The 20,738-nt window shown below is 42.9% G+C and overlaps 1 protein-coding gene across 1 annotated transcript in view; it reads left to right on the plus strand.

The window, feature by feature from the left end:
* Positions 1 to 5,016: 5,016 nt before the first annotated feature.
* The window catches only part of LOC137504837 (uncharacterized), a 32,740-nt gene continuing 17,018 nt past the window's right edge, over positions 5,017 to 20,738 (plus strand). The window contains exon 1 of the mRNA XM_068233428.1: positions 5,017 to 5,064. Within this exon, the coding sequence (XP_068089529.1) occupies positions 5,017 to 5,064 (48 nt within the window). The remainder of the gene's footprint in view (positions 5,065 to 20,738) is intronic.

A 20,738-nucleotide genomic window follows, 5' to 3' on the forward strand; every position in this document is an offset into this window, starting at 1 on the left:
TTACTAATGTTCTAGTCAGCCAGTTTTCAGAGCTATATATATATGCAGACACTGCCGATATATATATACTCTAGTTAGTTCAGTATTGTCTATTGTACTTTGTAATTGTCTGATTACTTGCTATCTATCCTGTGTATGACCCGGCTTTTGATTCTGTCTCGTCCTTCCTGTACTGCAGTCATCTGATATTAGTTTATTATCTCTAGCCTGTTACCGACTACGTCTGTTGTGTATTGTATCACATAGCATCTAGCGTGATAGGCGGCCCAGAGCTGCAGTTGCTCTGAGCAATCTTGCTCCCTTGTTCATTACTCCTGTGTCTATCTGTGTAGCCTCTTCCATTACCCAGCTACATAGTCTGGAGCACACACGCTGACTCAGAAAGTATGTCCCCTCCTCCCCCAGCATTACAACAACGTTGCAAGTTTCTAAAACAATAACATATTTCAAAAACTTTAATGTTGTATTGTTAAGACAATATTTATTGGGCCCCCTTTTTTCTACTTTAGGTGCCGTATTACCGATAAATGCATTAGTGTCTATAGAGGCGCCCAAATCGTCCACTAGCCACCGGTGCCCTTTTTTCCTGCTACCCCACAACCATTTATTTTTATTTTTGAGGCCTTTACACTTACAATTAATTATATCACATAAGTTTATTTTCACTTAAGGTTTAAAGATTTAAGTATTCCAACTAAGGTCCCCAGATCAGGTTGTTGTCCAGGTCTTAAAGCTTATATTGTAGAAAACTGAAAACAAGTTTTGCAGCTGATATTGTTCACGTGGGAACTCATGTAGATTAAAAGAGTGATAAAAGAGGGCCAGAGAAAGGGGCAGACCTGCAGACTGGGTAAACAATAATGAAAAAAATGATGTTTCAAAACACACCACCACCACCTCCTACCACATGTTTAACAGCTTAAAGTGTACCCGAGGCGACATGTGACACGATGAGATAAACATGTATGTACAGTACAAATCATATTAATAACCAGGCTTGTTTACTTATTTTGCTGCCTGAAGGAGTAAATTTCTAGGCATGGAAGTGGCAGCTCCTGTCTTGTGGTACCTTGTCAGTAATATAGTAAACATCGCTGATAAGCTAATTACCGGTAAATACAGCCATTAAAGTTTTCTTGGCAGAATACAACTTCTGAGAGCAGGGGTGACAAGGTCAATAGTTCATGTATTTTCACTCTGGGACACTAAATAGACTGCTACTGATTAGAGACAGTAAAACATTCAACCTACTTTGTGAATGTTTAAATATAAAAAAAGACCCTGGGATACTGAAAAAAAGTCATTTTTAGGAGTATGAGCAGGGGCATAACAATAGCCCCTGCAAGGGATGCAGTCGCAGGGGGGCTTTAGGGGGAGAAGCCTGAGGGGGCCATTTTTAGGGGCAGGTGGGGGCACAGCACAGGAAGGGGGAGCAGCAGGCACAAACAGCAGCAGGGAGGGGGGCCCGAACCCCCCTCCCTCACCTCGGGCTACTATCAGCGCTCCCCACTCCAGCAATGACAGCTAGGGGGGCCCATCCAAAAGCTTGCGGGGGGGGCGTGATTTGTAGTTACGCCCCTGAATAGGAGGATACATATAATTGTTCATCTTCTCAGTTTATTTTCACCTCAGGTTCACTTTAAAGGACATCCGAGGGGAAAATAAACTGACGAGATAAACAATTGTATCTATCCTCCTTCTCCTAAAAATGACTTTTTAAGATATGCCACAGTTTTATTTTATAATTAAATTTAGTTTTTAAGTTTTCACTGTTTCATTGTCTCTGCTCAATGACACCTTCGTTGAAGTATTCCAGAGCTGAAATCTATGAATTATTGACCCTTTTTTATCTCTTTCCTGCTCTCAGAAGCCATTTGTGTGCTTAGCACTGTACATCCACATGTCCATCTCATCATGTCACATGTCATCTCGGTTATCCTTTAAGAATCTACATCGTACTTTATTAACAAAATTGAAGTAATACATCAGCTTCAAATTCCAACCCTTTTTCGCCAGTCCAAACACCTCCTCCATCTTTCTCTGTGCCTATTTGTTCAACTACTAGAAACTATCCCTACCCCTCTCTACATGGCCAGTCACTCACTCTAACCTCCTGCTTTCCAACAGCTTTCACCACCTTAACTGAACACCACTTCTATTCACTAATCTCTAAAGCACACTTCAGTACCTGTATTCTCTGCTTCTCCAGACCCTCTTGTCATTGGAGATCAAGGACCCAGCACGTTCTTGGAATTGTTCTTACTGTATGGTCATTCTTTTACTGTCTCCTACTCCAATTCTAACTTCTCTCCATGCATGCTGTCTGTTGGTGTACCACAAGGCATTGTTCTTGTTCCTCTTCTTTTCTCCCTCTACACTCATGGCCTGGGACAATTAATAAGCTGCTTTGGTTTCCAGTATCACATCTACGCTTATGACACCTACACTTATCTCTCACCTCCTGGCTAAGCTGGCTTATCTACAGTAGACTATTATCTCAAGCCCCTAACTGTCTATCTACTGATCCTGCTGCATTTATGTCACCCTATTTGCTCAAACTTAACATAAATAAAACAGAAATTGTGATATTTCCACCTTCTTTCTCTGTACCCCACCTGTAGTTACCATCAACGGAGAAACAAATTCAAATGACCTCATCTAATGATAGCTCATACAGTATATTATACCTTCAATCTGAGAAAGCTTTGCCACAATTAAACTTTACTGTTAATCACCACAGATCTACCAGTGGAGGTAAAAGTTATGCCAAGTGGTTGGTGTTAGTGACAGAGCCCTACCAAACAATGGATTCCCATGTACATGTGAGCCACTTAATCCAGCTGGCTGATAAACATGCTCGCCTCCAGCATGGAATATAAACTTTGTTTAAACTCACACTGAGTAATTATTCCACCACATTAAATGTGATCTTTGTTTGCTATCTTAGCACTGCATGCTCATTATTCAAAGCACGCCAATATCGAGGATAGAAATCTGCATATGCCAATAAAGCAATGGACTGAACTTTGAACCTGTAGCTTAAAATTCCCTAGGGAGTGCTGGGTCGTGAGTATCTCCTTTGCATGCATACAAATACAAACTTAAAGAGAAATTCCGACCAAGAATTGAACTTTATCCCAATCAGTTGCTGATACCCCTTTTACATGAGAAATCCATTCCTTTTCACAAACAGACCATCAGGTACCATTGTATCATTCTGACATATTTGCAGTTTAGAAACCACACTCTGTCTTTGAAAGCAAACTTGAAACGAAAATAAACGTATGAGGTAATGAATTGTTTGTGTTGTACAGCTAATAAATAGAACATCGTAGCAAATAAAATAATCTCATATTGCTTTCCAGTACTGGAAGAGTTAAAAACTTCAGTTGTTATCTACGCAAAGGAGCTCCTCTGAGCTATTCGACCCACTGGGTCAGATACAGTCCTGTTTTCTGATGTGCTTAAGCAGCCAAGAAACAGCGAGAGAAAGCTTGAGATAAGGTTTTTCTATAGGAAAGTTCAAAGGGTCATTATTTCTGCTTTTGCAACCCTTTATGGTCCTTTGGTAATGTGGTACCCTTTATAATTTAGCTTTTGCTCCCCCTTTGCTCCTTTTAGTAATGTGAGATGGGAGAAGGGTCAGAGAAAGTGGCAGTTGGGCCCCCTGATACTCACTAGGCTCCAGGCACCTACTTAGGCTGCCTTGTGTATGATCCTGGTCTGTCAGAAGGGCAGCAGTGCACACTAAAACTAGTAGCTCTAACAATTTCATCATTTGGGTGCTTCTCTGCATGACTATTACTGGAGGCCACTGTCAGAACTTTGAGGCAGGTGGTTGGGGGGCAGCAAGGAGGGTTCCAGATCCACATATAAGACTGATGCATCAGTTATTGCCATGGTAATGGGTCACTCCAAACGAGGAGGCTGGGGGGAAGGAGTACAAAAATGATGGGTAGAGAGCTTCCTTTTGCATACCTAATATTTTAATCTCTACAGTGATGAAAAGAAAAACAGTAAGGCCCGGTTCACATTAGCGGTTGTTTGCCAAACGGACCGGATGACCTGACCGGATCCGGACCGGATCCGGATCGGAACCGTACGGTTCTGATCCGGATCCGATCCGGATCCGGTCAGGTTGCATCAGGTGGTAATCAGGATGCGATCCGGATCCGTTTGGCAAAAGTTACGTTAAAAACAAAAAAAATGTTGGGGTCTGGGAGGTCAGCAGAAGGGGGACCTGTGGAATCAGGCCCTCTGCTGTTTAGCACTCACCTCCACCTCCGACATGCTGCCAACATCTCCGGATCCGGATCCAGCTGTGCTGCTCCACTCCAAAATGCTTGCCCATGTGTCCCCAGCCAATATCGCCGCAAAAATCCGCATAGGAAGTGGGGTAGAACATCCGGATTTCTCAGCCAGTGTGTTGTGCGGCCTCCGGTTCCCATCTGTTTGTATTGGCCGGATGGTGCAGTCCGGCTCCGCCCCGGATACGGCTGCCGGAGGGGCCGGATGAAAAAATAGCGCATGTTGGAACGGAGGCCGGAGTCCGGATCCGGTTCTGCAGAACGGACCCATGTGAACGGACGCATAGGCTTTAATTGCTATGCCGTGCGTCCGTTCCGTCCGTTCTGCAGGCGGTGCGGCTCCGGCACGGCGATTCCGGAGGGCCACCGCAAGTGTGAACCGGGCCTAACACAGCCTAGTTATATGCAGGAATGGCACTGTGCATACACATGTCCATCTAGGTCTGGATTTATATCACAGGAGCCTATAGGCACAGATGTCCTGGCACCCTACACTTTGCCCTCCATGAACCTACAAACACCCGCTGAACCGCACTGCTAGTGTGATAGCTGTCCCAGCTGTCACCCCCCCCCCCCCACACACACACACACATATACACACTTCCTCTGCATGGCATAGGTAACTATAGGTGCCCCTTACTATTGGGTAACAAGAGGTATCGTCAATATTAAGTAGCCAGAGGTTCCTCCAAGCATTAGGTTGCTAGAGATGCCGCCAGATGAAGAGAGATCTCGACGGTGGAATTCAGAGAACTGGGTGAGTAGCCTACCATTTACGTTCTGCTTAGGGCTCCGTATAGGGGAGTATGGAGGGAGGTAGTAGGGAGGGATAATAGTGAGCTGCTTTTCCATCATTTGTCTACTCATTATTTTACATGTCAGTTCAGGTTCTCTTTTAACATGGTCGCTGTTACTAAGCTACTTTTAATTTTTTCAGCTGTGACTAGGCTGTGGCTAGTACGTTTTTGGCTACAACAGAGCTGTGAAACACACAGGTGAGAATGGGGAAGCGATCTGTCACTTCCTATGCCTGCCCAGTTATTCTCCACTTGTTTAAATGTAGTCTCTCTGTTTCTAAGTGGCTAATGAGTCTCTGCTGAATCACCAGTGAGTGAAATTTATTGACACTCTCTGCTGACGGCGGTTGCTGGAAAGAGACATTGGGCCTAATTTACCATGGCGCCTCTAAAGAACTCCAGGCACTTCCTGTGGGGATATCATAAGTGTTCGTTTAAATCTGCACTGGATTTTTTTTTAAGCAATTGTCCGCAGTTAGGTGGGAAAGGATAGCAACCTTATCTGCATCATCTTACAGAGGAATCGTAGTGAAAATAACATAAACGGGGGCAAACCCAGGATTTTCGGTAGCAGGAAAAAAGGGCGCAGGACGAGGGTGGACGAAAAGGGTGCCGCCATAGACTTTGATGCAATTATTGTTAATACGGTGAAAAAAGCAGAAAAAAGGGCGCTGCAAAAAATATCGTTAGCAACATTAGAACATTATAGTTTTTGAAGTAGTTATCGTTTTAGAAGCTTGCAACGTTATAGTTTTTGTCATATTATTTCGTTTATATGTACAGATTTTACATTTTCAAAGGTATTATCGTTATTATGTGCAAAAGGGTGTTTCTCCAGAGGAAGTGGTTAGGGTTTGGCACCACCAGGAGGGTGGTTAGGGTTAGGCACCACCGGGGGGGGGGTTAGGGTTAGGCACCACCCGGGGAGTGGTTAGGGTTAGGTGCCACCAGGGGAGTGGTTGGTTGTAGGCACCACCAGGGGAGGGTTCTGTGTGAGGGTAGGGTTGGTTAAGCTGTATTGTTGAATTACGTAACGATATTTAACGTTAAAATATTTTTGTTATTATTTCTCGTCTATTTTTACAACTGTATTTATCGTTAACCAAGCTTGACAACAATGTTTATCCTTATCAGATTTCATTAACAACTGGCACCATTTCGTTATGAAGTCGGGCCCTTTTTTCACTGCGCCTTTTTTCATGCACGCAGATTTTCAAGTGGGAGGTGGGTTCCAGAAAGGTCTCTCTCAGCCACGCACAACATAATAATATGATCAGACATCAGAGTATGACTATGGTAGGGATTAAGTTGTGAGCTTCTCTGAGGACAGTCAGTGACATGGCTAGGTGATCTGTAAAGTGCTGCAGAAGATGATGAGACAGAGAGAGGAGAGTGGGAGGAATAGATAGAAGAGAGTAGGGGAAAGGTAGAGAGGTTAAAGCAAGGGAGAAGAGACACGAGTGAGTGTCAGTGTGTCTGTGGGGAAGCAGAGAGTGGGGGAAAGAGAGAGAGGGGAAGATTAAGAGACACTAATAGGGGTGTCAAGTTTCCCAGAGCTGCTCCATGCTCTGTACACAAGCTGCGGCTACATTCAAAGTCAGCTGTAGCTGGGAACGAAAGGGGCGGGGCAGCACATAGTGCACACAGCAGCACGGCGCTGTGAGCTGCAGGATGCCTGCAGACATTCTGGTGTCTCAACGTGTGCCTGTCCCCAGACACTGCAACAACCCTGGTCTGAGGGGGGATTCTAGGCGCCAGTAATCCCCCCCTAAACTTGCCAATGATAATGAATAAAATAGTAAATTTTTTTACAATAGTCATTTATAGATTATTTAGTCAGTGTTTGCCCATTGTAAAATCTTTCCTCTCCCTGATTTACTTTCTGAAATTTATCACAGGCAGCAACATCTTTAGTCCTGTCAGGTGATCTCTGTGGAATGTTTGTTTACGGAGGGTTCCAAAGTATACAAAATATACCTGGTCTCCTGGGGAAGGGAGGGGGGGCATATACAGACAGTATGACAATTTATTAAAATAAAGGGAGACTTTGCGTATAGGTCTCCCATTTTCTACCTTCAGTCTTAACCAGCTGTTTATTGGAAGGGCCTGCCCTGTTTCACATACTTTTTATTTTAATCATATGCATCTTACTGCGTGGTACTAGTTATATAGTGCTCTTACATCATTTATTATGCACTTTATATTCTATGCACGGGGTACCTTATAGAACATATGCAAATTTACTGTATATAATTATTTTTAACAAGCAGGCTACACGACTATGGGCTGAAGAGGTAAGTGTAAAGGGGAACTGAAGAGAGAGGTATATTGAGGCTGCCATGTTTATTTCCTTTTAAGCAATACCAGTTGCCTGGCAGCCCTGCTGATCCTCTGCCTCTAATACTATTAGCCATAGCCCCTGAACAAGCATGCAGCAGATCAGGTGTTTCAGACTTTAAAGTCAGATCTGACAAGACTAGCTGCATGCTTGTTTCTGGTGTAAATCAGATACTACTGCAAAGAAATAGACCAGCAGGGCTGCCAGGCAACCGGTATTGATTAAAAGGAAATAAATATGGCAGCCTCCGTATACCTCTTACTTCAGTTCCCCTTTAATAACAATACACCTAATAACAGTACACCTAATACTGTAGGAGGAGAAGTGCATAGAAAAGAGCTACATTTGAGTGTCTGTTTTTAGCTCCAATCGCAATCTAAAGTGTGTCTGTCCGCCTCTGGGATAAAGATGTTGCAATGGGGAGTCCAGTCTGGGCTAGAGGTCCATCACTCCTGCTTCATAGTCCAAAGCAAGAAACGTGCCCAATTAGGACTCAACCCTCCACGGATGTATATCCAATATTTATTGCATGTCAATAGCAGTAGTACAAAAGCATGACAAACAGCATGATGTTTCGGGTGGAGGCCCTTTCTCAAATGCTGCATTTGAGAAAGGGCCTCCACCCGAAACATCATGCTGTTTGTCATGCTTTTGTACTACTGCTATTGACATGCAATAAATATTGGATATACATCCGTGGAGAGTTGAGTCCTAATTGGGCAAGTTTCTTGTTTTTAGCTCCACCCTCTATTAGGCAACCCCTTTAAAAAATTCACATTTTCATTTGGTTTGGCATGAATCTTTGAACCTAGTTTATTGACTATAGCTTCAAAGCTGTACAAGTAGTAGCAATTTGAGCAGTGGCATAGCAATAGGGGTTGCAGAAGTCTTGGTCACACCGGGGCCCTAGGGGCCCCGCAGGGCCTTCCTTCAACTGCAGTTTTAGCTCTTTATTGGTTCTATGTTGGTAATAATTACTTCTATAGATGCTTTGAATGGTAGTTATCATTAACAAGCTGTCCCCCATACCCTTCTTGCATCTCTAACACTGTGGTTGCCCTAGGCAGGTTTTGGTGTGTGCCGTATACATTTTTATGTATGGAGTGCTTGGAGGTGCCCAGTGTAAAACTCACACCGGGGCCCATGTCACCTTAGCTACGCCACTGAATTTGAACATTTTCCCTGTGAAAGTAAATTGGGCAGCAGCTGGATGGAAGAAATTACAAACACACAGTGGCTGGCTTGGAAATTATTTTTATCGAATATATAAGCCATTGATGGGCAGACTGTGGGTCAATACCTGATGAATGTGTGTTGTTATTTGACTTTACAGTCCCATTATTACTGAGTGTACTAATCATGGTCTTATATTACTAATGTAATATCTGCTATTTACTGACTGTTGTCTATTATTTTAACCTATTCCAGTGCATTCCCTTTTTATGTGAATTAGTTCTTTGTGTCGTGGTGGGCACTATAATAATGTTACAAGCGGCATTTTCGCCCCTGCATATGATATACCCGCTGAAGATGTCTGGAGATGAGTCAGGCAAAAAGGGCTCTGGAAATTTGGGCCCACCATGAGCAGCCATAAGCCATAATATGAATTACTATGGCTATAGCGGCGCACATTTTGGTGCCGTCACAAGATGGAGCCCAAAACAGTGCAATTCGGACACCAAAAAAAGCTGACAGCAGCCCAATTATGTCTTATTTACACCAAGCCGCTCACTCCGCTCCTACAATGAATTTCGCCTGACCGTCCCCCGCATACCCAGTCCCATGCATGCCTCCAAGACTTCTCAAGAGCCGCTCTAACACTATGGAACTCCCTACCTCCACCCATTAGGGCAGCCCCCTCCTTTAACACCTTCAAGAAGGCCCTCAAAACTCACCTTTTCACTCTGGCCTACCACCCCTCACAATTGCTCTAAACCCACAGCTGAACTCTGGTCCACTACCGTTCGTGTCCTTACGTCTCCCTCTAGATTGTAAGCCTTTGGGCAGGGTCCTCCTCCTTTTGTGTCCTACCTGATCATGCATTCTCGCAAATCGCGGCAAATTGCACGCGCAAAAGTCCGTGATCGCGCGAATCGCGGCACTTCGCGCGTGCAAAAGTCTGCGAACGGCACTTCACGTGCTAACTGTTTAGCACACCCGTGCTAAACAGTTTGCACGGCTTTGTGAATCAAGCCCGTAGAGTATAATTACAATTCATATCCCTCCCTTAAAGGGACCTGAAGTGATGGCGGAGAATAAGGAAGCTACAGCTTCATTCTGTAATAAAAAAAATGTAATGTGATGATGCTCTGCTGCTGGTACTTTAAAGGGAAGGTTAAGTGATATTTAAAAAAAAGATTTTAATTTATCTGGGGCTTCTTCCAGCCGTCTGGACTCCTACTGTGCCCACAATGTCCTCCTGATCCCCTCCAGCCAGCAGCAGCGACTCCTGCAAAGCTGTCCTGTTGCCACCAGTCATGTGCACCCTGGTCAGGCTCCTGCTGCTGTGAGCGTTCTGCACATGCGCAGTAGTGATTTCCACGTGCTGCGCATGTGCGGAATCCTCCCGGCAGCGGGAGCGTGACCAGAGTGCGTGCGCAGTAGTTGCCTACTGGCAGAGACAGGCCAGCATGCAGCCAGTGTAGTCAAAGCATGCAGATCAGAAGCTTTGACTACACTGACTACATGCTTGCTGCAGGTGTGTGACTAAAAACAGCTAAAATCCAAAAGCTCAGTCAGGCAACTGGCCTAGTTTATAAGGGAATGAAGATGGCAGCCTCCACATTCTTCTCAATTTTAGTTCAATGTCACACTATTCTGAATTACTTGGTCCTTGACTGATGGCCTTGATATAAAGAACATCCTGATTTTTTTCTAAATATATCCTCGTGTGCAAAATGGAAACATTTACACCTCTGTAGCACTAGGTGGCAAACTTCCATTGGGTATTTCTTGTTCTATTTCTGAACATGTGCAAAACTGCTTCAAATTCATTTTTACATTGATTGAACATATTTTTAGAACTCGTTTGTACAGTTGTCACAAGTCACCTATATAATTATGAACAGTGTTGTTTACACAAGCACTACCTAGATACAATATATAATATAACTGGAAAAGTAAAATTAAATTATGCATCTTAATTCAATAAGGTTTGGCCTGTCACACTTTACAAGCAGAAATACACTGAACTTACTATCACAATGAATGACAGATTATGCATCTGAGAAACTGACATAACATATTTGTTTAACAAAAAAGAAAATAGTGAGCAGAGTAAGGCCAGAAACCCACTAGGAGCAATTTTCTGAGCGCTTTGCGATTTAAAAACTCTTGCTAATATAATGCTATGGGTGTGATCCCACTTGAGCGATGTGATTTTATTAAAAAAAAGCCCATAGCATTGCATTAGCAAGAGCTTTTTCAAATCACTAGTGCTTAGAAATTGCTCCTAATGGGTTTCTGGCCTAAGGAGGCTGACGTATTTTCTTTGTAAAAGCTTGTAATTGGACCAATGACCATAGCCGGCCTTTGACCTGTGCGACCAGAGCGGTTGCTCAGGGCGCCGTCTTCCAAGGGGGCGCCTATAGCTGGCTACCTTTACCGAGGGCACCAACACATGGCTACCTATGAGGGCGATGGAGACCTTCAACTGACTTCCAATACTGGGGGCACCTATATTGAGGACACCTACACATGAGATCCTATACTGGGGGCACCTATACTGAGTCTGAAAGCGTCTTTTTGGGGGGGGGGAGGCGCACTGCGGCTATAACGCGTGGTGCAAATTGTCGTTGCTGTGCTATCATTCTAAATGGCGAGGGGGGGGGGGGCTAACTGTCCCACTAATTGTTTTTATTAATATTCCTGAAAGGTTCTAGCCTTCATTTTTAAGCATATTCAGGATAATGCACTCTTTCCATCCATTCATGGCTATTATTAGTATTTTTCTCTATTATACATATGTGATGTGTCACAGAGATCTGAGCACTTGGCGTGATGTTGGGAACCACTGTCCTAGAAGATATCTCAGGAGAAAAGGTGAATTGCATATGGACCTGTGTGTGTGTGTGTGTGTGTGTGTGTGCGCGCGCGCCGGAAGAGGATGAAGGGGGGGCGGGCACAAGAATCAGGTTTTGCTCAGGGCGCTGTGAAACCTAAGGCTGGCCCTGCCAATGACCACCAGTCTATTAGAGCAGAAGGTGCATTACCCAAAAGTATAGTGACCAGACGTTCCAGTTTACCAGGGGTATTAAGGTCCCCCATTCCAGACACAAATATGTCCCAGGTGGGCTGCCGGATGTCACAGCCGTCAGACTCAGTGGACACTCTCCCCGCGTACTAGTGGTAATTATTAACAAACTGTCCCCATCCTCTTCTTGCACCTCTGACACTGTAGTTGCCATTGGCAGGTTTTGGTGCACCATATCAATTGTTATGTATAGAGTGCTTGGGGGGCCTCATTGTCAAACTTGCATCGTGGGCCCACAGCTCCTTAGCTACGCCGTCCGTGTCCCATCTGCCTCCACACACTGCCTCAGGTTCTCCTTAAGCACTGTTTACCCATCAACACAAAATTTAATTAGACAGAATCTCCCTACAAGTAATTAAGCAGTCTGAGCCCCCCCATCAAAAAATGGAAGTATGCTGCCCAGAAACAGCTAAGTGGGGGACTTAAAAGAAAAAAGACTGATATATAGCGTGGCCCCTTGCCCCTCCCAGCTACGTCTCTGATCTGTGGGCGGGCACACAAGTATCTATAGAAGTCATTAAATATATCCGACAAGTGCTTGTCATATTTGTTCTTGTGGCCCCACTCCTGTCTGTGTACAATCACTGATGTACTGCACAGGAGCGAGTACAGTCCTCACCTATGCAGTAGCATCAAGCTGCTTGTGCTTGTGTTGCTTGTGGCACTGTGCTCTAGCATGTATTTGGAAACAAAAATTATTATAAGACACCACTGTCTTGTTTTCAGGGAAACATGGGCAACAGTAGTTTACCATTAGGAGTAGGTAAGGGGGTTTGGATAGTGGTTGGTCAGTGTTAGGACTAGAAAGAGGGTTGGATTGGTGTGAGATTATTTAGCGCCCAATTGTATAATATTGGCTGCATTGCCGATACTCTACTAGCAGCTTCACCCAGCACCCAAATTTCCCCCGACGCCCTTTTTTGATGTACACCACTGACTTTTATTAGAGTTGCAGCAGACAGTACGCATTTCACACTATACAGCAAACGCGTGGGATTTAACAAGTGGACACCCTGCCTAACTGTGCTACTTAGTAGCAAGAAAGTATCATGAATAAGAAATAGAGTCAAATTTTCTAAAATAAATCGGCCTGGAGCACTTGCAAGCCACTAATTAAATTTCCGGTTAAAAGGTTAATTTCACTCCCAGTGGACGATAATGAAAGAACATTATTTGACTAAGCCGGGTAGAGAAATTCCTTCTGAACATACTTTTGATATCACATCCAACACAAAAATGGATTTATTTCACATTTAAAGGGAATCGAAAGTGCAAATAAACTTATGAGATGATGATTTGTATGAGTAGTACAGCTAAGCAATATCAGTAGCACAGATATGAGTCTCATATTGTTTCCAGTACAGGAAGAGTTAAGAAACTTTACTTGTTGTCTATGCAAAAGAGCTTCTCTGAGCTCTCGACCAAGCTTGGTTGGCTACAGAGCTGTTTTCTGAAGCACTTGTCTCATTCTGTCTCTGAGCGTTTCTTGTTTGTTTAAGGTTTTACTGCAGGAAAGTTCAAGGGTCATTAGCCCTGCTCTGTTTCATAGTTAAAATAGAGTGTGGTTTGTAAACTGCAAATATTACAGAATGATGCAATGTTATAAAAATAAAGCTATATAACTGAAAAAAAATATAAGACTCCATTCTTTGCTACTAATGTTCTATGAATTATCCATACTACTCATAGGATTCCTTATATCTTAAAGAGAATCTGTACTGTAAAATTCTTACAATAAAAAGCATACCATTCTCTTCATTATGTTCTCATGGGCCCCTCTGTGCTGTTTCTGCCTCTCCCTGCTGCAATCCTGGCTTGTAATTGCCATTTTTATGCAATGTTTACAAACAAAAGACATAGCAAGTGATAGGCTGAGAGTAGCTCAGTGTGTGAGTCATACAGAGTGTGCAGGGGGCCTGGAGAGGGTGTGCATAGCTTCTATCCAATCACAAGCAGCACAGCACATTGCAGCCTGACTGCCTCAGCCTGACACAGCCGACAGAGGAGAGAAGATTAGATCATATAACAGAGATAATACAGCCACTGTGCAAATAGGAAAGGCTGCACTAAGGCAGAGCACATTAGAACAGCTATAGGAACATATAGGATAGAAGAAATAAGGTTTAAAATTTTGTTACAGTCTCTTTAAGGTTTTTTTTCGCTTCAGTGTCACTTTAAACACAGGGACAAAGCAATGCAAATCATTCCTTTATACCTTTATTCCTCTGTGCATCCAGAAGTGATGCTGTATCGCACATAGAGCTGTGATTTCTCACTTTAAAGGATACCACAACCGAATGGTTGTGGTAAAATTGATTGCTGCACTGTGTAGGGGGTGATGAGTGCATACCTGCATTTCCTCCCGCCCCCTCCGTCTGCCGCCGTTCATGCTCTATACACTCCGGTGTGCGGCGACTTGCTTGACCTCTGCCCCGGACATACTGCGCCCTGTGTGCGCAGTATGTCCTTCCCCCTTCGCTTCTGGCCGGCGCATAGTGCCAGGCTCAGAAGCACGCTGTCCCCTTTTTGCTGCATGTGCGCTCCATTACACCGAGCGTCACATGATTAGCATGTGACGCTCGGGGTAATGGAGAGCACACGCAGCAAAAAGGGGACAGCGTGCTTCTGAGCCTGGCACTATGCGCCGGCCAGAAGCGAAGGGGGAAGGACATACTGCGCACACAGGGCGCAGTATGTCCGGGGCAGAGGTCAAGCAAGTCGCCGCACACCGGAGTGTATAGAGCATGAACGGCGGCAGACGGAGGGGGCGGGAGGAAATGCAGGTATGCACTCATCACCCCCTACACAGTGCAGCAATCAATTTTACCACAACCATTCGGTTGTGGTATCCTTTAAGTGCAGCTCTGTAAAGGATACAGTATGTTTCCTGTAACCTAAGTAGGAGGTCTGCTTCATTTAGCATAATGATCCTGTATTAACTAAAAATATCCAAAATCTGCAGGAGATTATAATACCAAATGCTGTTTCTTGCAGTTCAGAAATATAAGACTCAGCATTATAGATTATTATGGAATTCTCTGTTTAAGGTAAATGTAAATTAAAATCTAATTACTGTGCAGCAAGAATAGTGACTGTGTCATCTTTGGCCTCAGTTCTTACATTTTCAAGGTGTAAAAAAGTTTACAGTATTCCCAAAATGTGCTTGCTTGCCCTGAGATCTACCCCCTCCCCCTGCATATGCTGCGGCTTGCATTCTGTTTAATGAATTCAATGTAATAATAATAATAATGATAATAATAAAGTTAACATAAAAAGGAATTACAGTATGTGACCGTCTGTTCAAGGAAATGTTATGAAATCCCCAAAAAAGGCCAGTAGTAAAAAAACAAAAAAACCACACAAATAAAGTTCCTATCCAGATGTTTTACATGCAATCAGGGATGGTCGTAGTCAGCCAACGTCGCTACGCTGGAAATACGCGTAGTTTTACGCAATTACGCTTCGTCAAACCACGGCTTCGAAATCAAATATTCACTTTGTATGCATTTCGTAGACTATGCGTTAAAATACGCAATTACGTGTAGTGCGAAGCGTAGTGTATGCGGATGCTTATGGCCGTACTCAGAAAATTTTACGCATTAATTCCTCTGTAAATGCTTATACCAGTAACTCTTCTATGCATACATTCCCTTTTTCAATATGTAAATGTGTAAGCATACAATCGCACGCGGAAAATTAGACGCGAGTAACACATTCATAGTTCACTACGCAATACACATGTTAACTACGTATAGTGGGCGTAAGCTACGCGTAGCGGTGCTTCGCTACGCGTAAATTTGTAAGCGTAGTTTTGAAACTTCACCTACGAACTACGATGTGTAGATGCGAACTACGATGCGTAAATTCTCACTGGCGTAGTTTCTGCTCATCCCTGCATGCAATAAATAGAACATCATATATTAATTATACTTTAAAAAATGCACAATAAAAAACCTCTGCTCTAGCAGTCCAGAGATTCTCATGGATTGGCAGTTGAAAACCAGTCAATCTGAAACACTTCCCCTTCAGTCACTTGGGCATAAACGGAGAGTGATTGGTCTGTCAGTTGAAGCCACGCCCCTCTTCGAACTAATCACTAATCGTGGCTTCAGAGTGACTAGAGGGTGGAGGGAGAACATGAGCAGGCAGCGGGAAGTTGCTGAGGCTGAAATGAAAAGTTCATGTAGCAGGTATTGTCCTATTTTATTTTGTAAAAGCTGTCATTTTCTTTTACAGTTTTAAGGCATAATTTATACAGAGCAATGTTCTATTAAATGCTTATTTTATAAAATGGTGACTGAATTTAGGTTATGCATTATAATGCATAATAATAATAATGCATATTGCATTAATATTCAAACTACTGCCAACTATGACATTCTGAACTGCCTTCATGCAATCATAGTAGCAGCCCACTATTTTGTGAACTAAAGAGCTCCACATTGCTATCAATGCTTCACCATTTTCTCTGTTGAGTGATCCAGTTATATAGGGCCAGATTAACGAATGTGCTCTGACTATTGTGCATTGCGCATGTAGTGCCACCCTAGGTACATGGGTGATACAAGCACTGCTACCGTGACACGTGTTAAGTAAGTGACATAACACGCATTACTATAGAAATGCTCACGTTACGCATGTACCATGAGTCGCCCTAAAGGGGAACATAAACCCAGGGTTAACCTTCATCCCAATCAGTAGCAATACCCCCTCTCCCATGAGAAATCATTATCTTTTCTGTAATAGATCACCAAGGACATCTGTATGGCTGCTAGTTTGGTGAAACCCCTTCCACAGTGTGAAGTCAGGGACATGGCCCTGACAGTTTCCTGTCTGTGAACCTCATTGCATTGTGGGAAATAACTGCTGTTTCCAACATTCCAAGCAAGCAGTAGCTCCCTCTGTGCATATAAATATGTAAATCTCGAACCCTTTGGTCTATAATATTATTAGTGGGTGTGTTTATAGATAATATCAGTTGGTGTTGTCTGTTGTTGTTTTTTATTTTCTTTTTCTTGTCTGCCAACAAATATGATTACTCACAAGCTCAAGATGGATCAAACAACGTAAACAAATTACACAGCGGATATCAATCAATAATTTCTTGATCTATTTTCTATTAGTTAGTTTCTCGCTTTGAAATGTATTGATTTTTTTCATCCTACTTCTGCACATGTGACACCCTGCCAGCGTTAGTACCAGTGCTATGTAAACGAGGCCCATAAATAGAACCATTCTTATTTAGACGTATATTGTAATCCCATATGCCTGTTCAGGGCCCAGGTGCAAACACTTGCTCCAGTTCCCTTTCACTACACCCCTGCTGCCAGATGAGGGAGACAGAGCACAAGCTAAAGCAAGGTCCTAAAGTATTGTTTGCTAGATGGAATGTTTGTAATACATATACTTCACCTGAAGGGAATTTCTGTATTTTTTTCCATATAAATGGAGCTACCCCGAATTTTAATCCAGGCACATGCGCGGGCATCAGTGTTGCCAGGTCTCTTTTATTCATAAGACTGGCTAGAGAGAAATCGAAAGTTTAATTATGTTTTCATCATAATAACCCTTATCTCTAACATTTTTAAAGTTATTTTTCCCCCCTTTGTTATCCTGCAAGTTCCAACAAGCAAAGGTGTGCTTATGTGGGTATAAATGCAATATGAAAAGAAAGAACTGAATGAGCTGCTTTACAAATAGTAAGGCAGCGAACATGGGTATGCTGAAACTATTGAACAGATGTATATAGATGTATATGTATTTGTTAAGGTTGGTACTGGCAGTCTTTTCTGTGTTTCAGGTGCTGTGAGGTAATTCTGCCTCAGAAGAGATGCTGTTGTTAAGCAAAGTTCTGCGCTGTACCAGCTTGATGCGGATTGGTCAGAGCTTCATTCCCTCCAAAGCCCTTAGCCAATCAGGGGGTTGGCTGAGGTGAAACAAAACCAGCCCTGTCAGAGCAGTCAGTGTCACTTGAGGAGAACTCTAGGACAGACCTGAGCTGCTGTCCACCCACTCGTCCCTAATTTCATTGCTTTTGTCGCGGGCTTTCTTATTGGGGGGTATGGTGAAAGAAAATAACTGGTGGTGGAGATCGTGTCGGGTCCACAGACCATCGATCGTGTTTGTGTTGGTCAATTTATGTTTGTGTTCTCATGGAAATAAAGTTATATGGTTATTGAATTATACAATAAAGTTGGTTGTTTGATACATCCCCTTTTTTACCCCCAATAAACAATGGCCGCAGCCTGTTAAATGCCAATGGTAGTGTGTGTCTCATTTATTTAAATAAGTGGTAAATAGTTAATGTTTTGATGTTTAATAATGTTGAATGCATTCCCATGTGCCGCTAGTCACACAGGCAACCAGGGTGTGTACTCTTGCCAATTGCTCCGGTCCATGGGCTCTGTGCTGTCCTCTACAAACACACCTGCACTGTATAGTATTATTTGTAACTACTATTTGCTAGTATCTTCTGGTCACTGAAGATACGGGCCCATATGCAATTCACTTTTTCACCTGAGTTTTCTCCTAGGAGATAATTTTTCATTTTCCATTTAAAATAAGTTTCCAGCACTTTTCAACTAAAAAAATACCAAAAAGTAGTTGAAAAGTACTAGCAAAATTGTTTTGAGTATTTTCTTCCTTTCTGGTGGCTTAACCATTTACCGGCAACCTAGCGTATTAAAACGTCATGCTTTTGCCTGTTAATGGCAACATGACGTTTTAATACGTTGCGTGTTTCCGCCGCCGCTCCGCACGTGTGTGCGCCGCTACCACCGCCGTTTCCGTCGGGTTCCCGTGCTGGGTGATTGGGGAAGAGGACCGAGAGGTCCTCTACCCAATCGCACTGCCTGGAGTGAATGGACGCGACCGCGTCCATTCATAAAACAGGAAACTGTTAAAGTTTAATAAAGAGTAAAAAAAAAAAAGTGATCACTTCCTATATGGGAGAGTGTTCACTAGCGCCATCTTGTGGCCAAAAAGTATATTACACATACAAAGCACATACATATGCAAGTACATACACAATATTTATAAAATTAATACAATTACACTTTCAACCCCCCCCCCCCCCCAAAAAAACACTTGTGAAAAAAAAATCAGCTTAAAATAAATAAATAAATAGTTGCTTTAGGGACTCAGCTTTTTTAATCTATATTTTATGGGGGAAAATGATTTTAATTTATTATATAGGGGCAAAAAAAAAAAAAACAGAAAAATAACACCTATATTACAAAATAATATATTGTCGCCATACATCGTGATAGGGACATAATTTAAACGGTGTAATAAACGGGACAACTGGGCAAATAAAATGTGTTTGTTGTATCCACAGGAGAATGTTTAACTTTAAAACTATAATGGCTGAAAACTGAGAAATAATGATTTTTTTTCATTTTTTTTGTTTTTTTTCCCATTAAAACGCATTTAGAATAAAAAAATTCTTAGCAAAATGTACTACCCACAGAAAGCCTAATTGGTGGCGAAAAAAACGAGGTATAGATCATTTTCTTGTGATAAGTAGTAATAAAGTTATTAGGGAATAAAGGGGAGGAGCACTGACAAGTGAAAATTGCTCTGGTCCGTTAGAGTAAAAACCCTTGGGGGTGAACTGGTTAAAATGCATTTTATTGGCAAGTTTAAAAATATCAACTAGGAGAAAACTAAGGAGGAAAAGTGAATTGCATATGGGCCACTGTGGTTGAAATAAAGAACTGGAGTTTATACAGGAAGCTGTGAGTATTCCTCAGAGAGAAAGTTCCCAGCATCCCCCACCCAGAATGCTCCTGCTACCAAATAGACTTCTTTATCTATATATTGCTGTATAATGGTATGTATCCCCCAACCTTTCAGTGATGCTTAGCCTAGGCTTTTTATCTACGTGGTAGTCCAGAGCATTCTGGGAAACCAAGCATTATTTTCATTTGCTTCGGAATTCTCAATAAGAAAAAAACATTCCGCAAAGCTGCATCTGGCAGGACTAAAGATGTTGCCACCTGTGATAAATTTCAGAACGTAAACGAGGGTGAGAAAAGATTTTACAATGGATATACACTCACTAAATCATTTATAAATGAATATTGTAAAAAACATAAACAATTGTATTCATTATGTTATTTTCGCTACAGGTCCTCTTCAAGTCTAGTGGCACATCAGTGACTACAGCTCAGCTGCCAACCCTTGGTGGAAACAGAAATGTTCTATACCTTCATATTTGCTGGTTATGAGGACACAGTTATAGATTAGATGATTATATATTCAGACCTCTGTGACATCCTGGTCAACATGACACCAAGAAGCTCAGTCTTAGCCCTTAAAGGGAACCTAAAGCGAGGCTGCCATATTCAGAGCTGAGACAAGGTCCTCCAGCACCCAAGGCTGAGACACCAAAGTATGCCCCTCCATCCCTCCCACCCCAGCCGTCACACACTGATTGCTATAAGACTAAGAGGGCCACAGGGCCCACAACCTCCCCAACACCTTAATATCTAGTTATCTGGCTTGCAGTCACTGCCATGTATCCTCTTTTCTTATTTATTTCTGCTTCATACACAATTAGGAATGACAGCTGTATTAATTGTGCGCCCCCTCCTACACTGCGCCCTGAGGCTGGAGCCTCTCCAGCCTATGCCTCTGCCCGGCCCTGGCCATATTTATTTCCTTCATGTCTGTTGCCTGGCTATCCTACTGATCAGGCATGGTCGGAATAGCCGATTTCCGTTTCCGGCACAATTCCGCATTCCGTCATATAGAAATTCCGTTACCGTTCCATTCCGACGGTATACCGGGGCAGTTCCGCGGAATTCCGACTTACACGGAATTCCGTCGGAAAAATTTTAAAATCTCTTTCTCCTCCTCCTCATCCATCCATCCATCCATATCATGCAGTAGGGAATTGCAGATTTTCAAAACAGCTTACATACCATAGCTGGGATTTGAACCCAGGACCTAGTATGTAGTAGGTACCTGTCTTAACCTCTAGACCATGACCCACACTACATGCTAAAGCTGGCGGTAGCATAAGCCATACTTCCATTATGATC

This window comes from Hyperolius riggenbachi, chromosome 4 (genome assembly GCF_040937935.1).
Source record: "Hyperolius riggenbachi isolate aHypRig1 chromosome 4, aHypRig1.pri, whole genome shotgun sequence".
NCBI lineage: Eukaryota > Metazoa > Chordata > Amphibia > Anura > Hyperoliidae > Hyperolius > Hyperolius riggenbachi.